Source organism: Cannabis sativa, chromosome 9, assembly GCF_029168945.1.
Source record: "Cannabis sativa cultivar Pink pepper isolate KNU-18-1 chromosome 9, ASM2916894v1, whole genome shotgun sequence".
NCBI lineage: Eukaryota > Viridiplantae > Streptophyta > Magnoliopsida > Rosales > Cannabaceae > Cannabis > Cannabis sativa.
This window is the reverse complement of record NC_083609.1, coordinates 5,772,462-5,777,353: the sequence shown is the minus strand read 5'-3', so window position 1 is coordinate 5,777,353 and position 4,892 is coordinate 5,772,462. Positions and strand designations below refer to the sequence as shown.

Sequence of the window (4,892 nt, the reverse complement as noted above, 5' to 3'; positions counted from 1 at the left end):
ACATATTTATAGCTCTTGGTCCCATATATATATAGTTTAATTTAATAAGTAATTTTAAAAATGGTTAACAACTTTTTTAGTTTCAGAAATTATGCGCGATATTATTTAATGGAAAAAAAAAAAGATAACTAATTGGTGATGATTATATGATAATTTGATTATTTATCTATGTAAATGATGATAAGGATTATGATACATCATACTATAATATAATATAAATACATAGATAAATTACTACATGCCTTTATATAATTTATATTATATGAAATAAGCGTATCATAATTAATTTATCCTTAATATAATAATTAGGTTGGTGCTATAGCTAGCCTCAGATGGAGATCAACGTTGTGATTAGGGGTGTTCATTGGATCACATCCAATATTTTTAGGCCCATCCAGATCCGATCCAATTATATATTGGATGTTAGATTTTACCATCCGATCCGATCCAATTGATTTCAGTCATCCAATCGATCCAACATCCATTGGATGTTGGATTTGATCGGTTCTATCCATTGGATGTATTTCATATATATTTATTGGTTCAATTTGAATTTATTCAATATTTTAGACTAGTATTTTTGGATCGGATCGGATCCATCCAATATTTTAGGTCCAATATGTATTGGATTAGACTGGATCCATCCAATCCAAGAAAAAAAGAGTAAAATTTTTATGTATACATATATATTTTACGTATAACATTATGAAATCTAATTACTCATCCAAACTAAATGAAAATACTAATTGGTTTAATTAGATGTTGGATGTATTGGATTTTTAGACACTCCATCCAATATTCGATCCGATCCAATTGGATATTCAAAAATAACATCCAATCCGATCCAATCACAATTGGATATCCAATGTTTGGCGGTCGGTTGTGATTGGATCGGTCGGTTGTCATTGGATTGGATCGATTTATGCACACCCCAGGTTGTGATGATGATGATGCTGATCATACTCATGTCCTTGAATATTATTATCATTACTCTTGCCATTAATAGCAGTACTACTATCGCCGTACGAAGAAGATCTGGCCATGCCCTCATCATTCAAAGCTCGAGAAAGCTTAACTACTCTTGCCATTGGCCATGGCCATAATCCATAAACACGTGCAATCCCATCTCCGACTCGAGCTGCCACAGCACGGCCGGCGGGGCATCTGACAATACACATTGGCCCGCCGCCAACACGAAGTACAGAAGGTGCTGCAGGTTGTTTGATCATAACACCGCCGTGATGCGGGGTGCCTAAGATCACTGCCGGGACACCTACTACAGCAAGTTGAGGTGGCCGAGGTGGAGGAGGAGGACGAGGAGACGTCGGCTCATGGCGGCGCCTCTTCGAGAGAAGACTACTTCTTTTGTCCTTGTGAGCGTTTTGGTGACCTCCCAATGCTTGAGAATTGGCAAACTCCCGCCCACAATAGTCACACACGAATATTATTGATGTTCTCTTATTATTACTATTATTATTAACATTTTTGTTATTTTTCAATTCTTTATTACTATTATTAGTAGTAGTATTAGTTGTGATTACAGAACCAAACAATTTCATTACTACTGAGGGAGCAATGTACTTTGTTATTATTTGAAAGAGTATTATAGTAGTAGTAAAATTCATATATATTGTATACATATATAGTTAGGTTAGGGTTTAGGTATTAGGTATATATAGTGATTAGAGAAGAGATAAGTAAAGCGACTAAAAGCAAAATGACGGAAATAGCCTTGAGGGATTGAATTAATATTAGAGAAAACAATACCGAAATTATTAAAGGAAGGAGGGGACGGAGTAGTTGGGAAATATATATCCGCAGCTACATGAGTGTCTTGTGCTCACAAATAGACAAACATTAATTTAGTGCTACTTACTGTTTTTCCTTAAGTACTATGGACAGTACTGTTATCTCTTATAGTAGATATATACAACTTTTTCATGTACTTTCACTACAATTTTTATATTATTTTTAGTAATTTTTGTTTTAAAATATTTCAATAATAAATAGCTCTAATTTTTTTAAATAGTATTATATTATTATTCAATATATATTAAATAATTAAATTTTTTTATTTTACAACAAAATAATAAAAAATAAAAAAGTAAAAAGAAAAATGTTAGTATCATGGGTGATTTGAGGCCAATATGTAATGTCTTGTATAAGATTATCTCTAAAGTATTGGCTAATAGGTTGAAAACCGTGCTTCCCCAAATTATCTCTGAAAACCAGTCGGCTTTCATTTTGGGCCGACTAATCTCAGATAATATTATGGTTTCTTAAATAATGCATTATTTCAAAAGAAAACGTAAAGGGAAGACTGACTATATGGCATTGAAGCTTGATCTTAGTAAAGCCTATGATCGTATTGAGTGGGGCTTCTTGAGGGCTATGATGAGTAAAATGGGGTTTCAATACCGCTTCATCGACTTGATCTTTCATACGGTTTCTACAGTCTAGTATATGGTAATGCATGGGGGGCATAAGATTGGTCCAATCATTTCTAGTAGGGGAATTCGACAAGGGGACTCTTTATCCCCATATTCCTTATTTGTGCGGAAGGTCTTTCTTCTCTGATAAAGAGGGCTGAAAGAAGCGGCCACATTAGAGGGTGTAAGGTTGCTAATGGTGCGCCAACTACAACTCATATGCTTTTTGCCGATGATAGCTACGTCTATTGTCGCGCAACTGAGAATGAGGCTGACAATGTACTCCGGTTACTACACATGTTTGAGATGGCTTCAGGTCAACAAGTTCATCGAGCAAAGTCTTCCGTTTTCTTTAGTGCTAACACATCTTTTGATCTTCGAGACAGACTTTGTGCAAGGTTGGGAATGGTTCATGCTAGTGACAATAGCTTCTATTTGGGTCTGCCATGTATTTTGGGTAGAAGCAAAAAAGCCATTCAGAATTTCCTTCAAGAGAAAATGGAAAAAAAGACCTTGAGTTGGGAGGGTAGATTCTTATCTAAAGCAGGGTGTGAGATTCTTATTAAGACCGTTGCACAAGCCATATCGTCTTATGCTATGTCTGTGTTCCTTTTACCTATTGAAACATGCACTTTGCTAGAAAGGTTGATGTCCAAGTTCTGGTGGGGGAATTCGTCCCAACAGTCTCGAGGTATTACTTGGATGAAATGGAGCCGTTTGAGTCGGCACAAGAGTAAAGGGGGTCTTGGTTTCCGAAACCTTAGAGATTACAATTTGTCTCTACTTGGGAAGCAAGCTTGGCAGTTGTTGCAGAAGACAGATTCTCTAGTAGGCCGAGTATACAAGGCTCGATACTTTCCCAATGGTTCAATGCTAAATGCTTCTCTTGGTGCCAACCTGAGTTATATATGGAGAAGCATTCATGAAGCTCAAAATTTTCCTTGGTTTGGGGGATGTTGAGGTGTTGAATTCTCCTTGGCTGTCTGATGATGTAAAACCCTTTGTTACTTCTACTCACCCAGCCCTTGACCATTGTAAAGTGAGACAGCTAATGAATATAAATGGAGAGGCTTGGGATGTAGATTTGGTGAATGATTTATTTAATAGCAGAGATGCTTCCCTTGTCTTGAACACGCCTATTAATGTGGGGAAGGGTGACAATTATTACTGGAAATATGATCATTCAGGCTTCTATAACTCAACAAAGGAAATTGGAGTGCTGATATGGAGGATGTAGTGCGGAAAAAACTTTGGAAATTCAAGGTTCCACCAAAAGTGCTGCACTTTATGTGGAAGGCTCTTACACATTGTTTACCTACAAGATTGCAGCTCCAAACTAAGCATGTTGATGTTCCTATTTCGTGTGTTTTTTGCCACATAAATGATGAATCTATCAGCCATGTCTTACTTGAATGTCACTTTGCTCAGAGCTGCTGGAATGCAGGGGTGAATGTTGTTGTTGTTGCTGCTGCTGTTGGCTTCGACTTCTCTCTCTGGTACAAAATTTTGCTGCATTAGGGACGGCCAGGTATGATTGAGGAAGGATTAATGGTAGCTTGGTCCATTTGGAAAGCTAAAAACGAGCTGCTATGGAAGAGTAAGATCCATACTGCTGCAGAAGTTGTTACTCATGCGCGCTCAACCCTTGATCAATGGCCGGTGCTAACCAAAACAAGGATGAGCAATGGTCTAAACTAGAAGGAAATAAAATCAAGGTGAATGTGGATGGTGCAATCTTCCAAAGTAACGGTTCTTATGGCATTGGAGTGGTGGCTCGTGACAAAAATGGTCAGTTGATTGAAGCTTTTACTGCACTAAGAGTTGGGAATGTTCAACCGGCCATTGTTGAATCATTTGGAGTTAAGAAATCGTTGAGTTGGATTAAGGGTAAAAATTGGTCTAATGTGGTTATTGAAGCTGATTCTATTGTGTCAGTTCAAGCTTTTTTTAGTTCAGTTTTTATGCCCTCAGTTTTTGGTTTGTTAATTTCTGATTGTAAACGTTTGTTAAACTGTTTGGTTGATGTGTCTGTTTCTTTGGTGTCGCGATCTGCTAATAAAACTGGCCATTGTCTTGCTTGCGGTTCTTGTTATTGGTCTAATCGCATCTTTAATGTCAGCAATGTCCCTAGTGTTATACATCCTTCTATAATGGTTGTTTTAGCTATTATAAGTTAATGAAGTTCACCTTCTATTCAAAAAAAATAATAAAAAAAGAAGAAAGAGAAGATGTAAGGATGCCATACAGTAATATTTTTATTATTATTCTCTTTTACTCTAATAGTGAACATTCATTAAAAAATGTCAAAAATATATCTATATGTTGATTAGATTTTTAGTTAATCGATGAGTTATTGTAATAAATAAGAATTAAACTAAAATTATTGTAACAATAAATATAAATAATAATACTAGAATTTGCAATAAATGTAAAGAAAGATACTGAAAGTTAAAAAGGTTCGGC

General features: G+C 36.0%; 3 protein-coding genes across 3 annotated transcripts; 2 read left to right on the top strand and 1 right to left on the bottom strand.

The window, feature by feature from the left end:
• Positions 1 to 935: 935 nt before the first annotated feature.
• Positions 936 to 1,493, bottom strand: LOC115723510 (zinc finger protein GIS3; the record flags this gene model as incomplete). Its single annotated transcript, XM_030653006.2, has 1 exon — positions 936 to 1,493. A coding segment is annotated over one exon (558 nt), but the record flags the coding sequence as incomplete, so codon positions are not given.
• A 634-nt stretch (positions 1,494 to 2,127) lies between these two features.
• LOC133031194 (uncharacterized) lies at positions 2,128 to 3,666 on the top strand. Its single transcript, XM_061104633.1, has 3 exons — positions 2,128 to 2,274; positions 2,511 to 3,257; positions 3,358 to 3,666. The coding sequence occupies exons 1-3, from the start codon at positions 2,128 to 2,130 to the stop codon at positions 3,664 to 3,666; spliced, it is 1,203 nt and encodes a 400-aa protein (XP_060960616.1).
• Positions 3,667 to 4,081: 415 nt separating this feature from the next.
• LOC115723509 (uncharacterized) lies at positions 4,082 to 4,606 on the top strand. Its single transcript, XM_030653005.2, has one exon. It carries the CDS (start codon positions 4,082 to 4,084, stop codon positions 4,604 to 4,606), a length of 525 nt encoding a protein of 174 aa, XP_030508865.2.
• Positions 4,607 to 4,892: the final 286 nt, after the last annotated feature.

Bases quoted from the DNA above. Each gene is read 5' to 3' on its own strand.
- LOC133031194 (XM_061104633.1), top strand. From the start codon at position 2,128: ATGGGTGATTTGAGGCCAATATGTAATGTCTTGTATAAGATTATCTCT. The intron at 2,275-2,510 runs GTTTCTTAAATA...CATTTCTAGTAG, and splicing joins TAATCTCAGATAATATTATG to GGGAATTCGACAAGGGGACT. The intron at 3,258-3,357 runs GTAGGCCGAGTA...GCATTCATGAAG, and splicing joins TGCAGAAGACAGATTCTCTA to CTCAAAATTTTCCTTGGTTT.
- LOC115723509 (XM_030653005.2), top strand. From the start codon at position 4,082: ATGGCCGGTGCTAACCAAAACAAGGATGAGCAATGGTCTAAACTAGAA.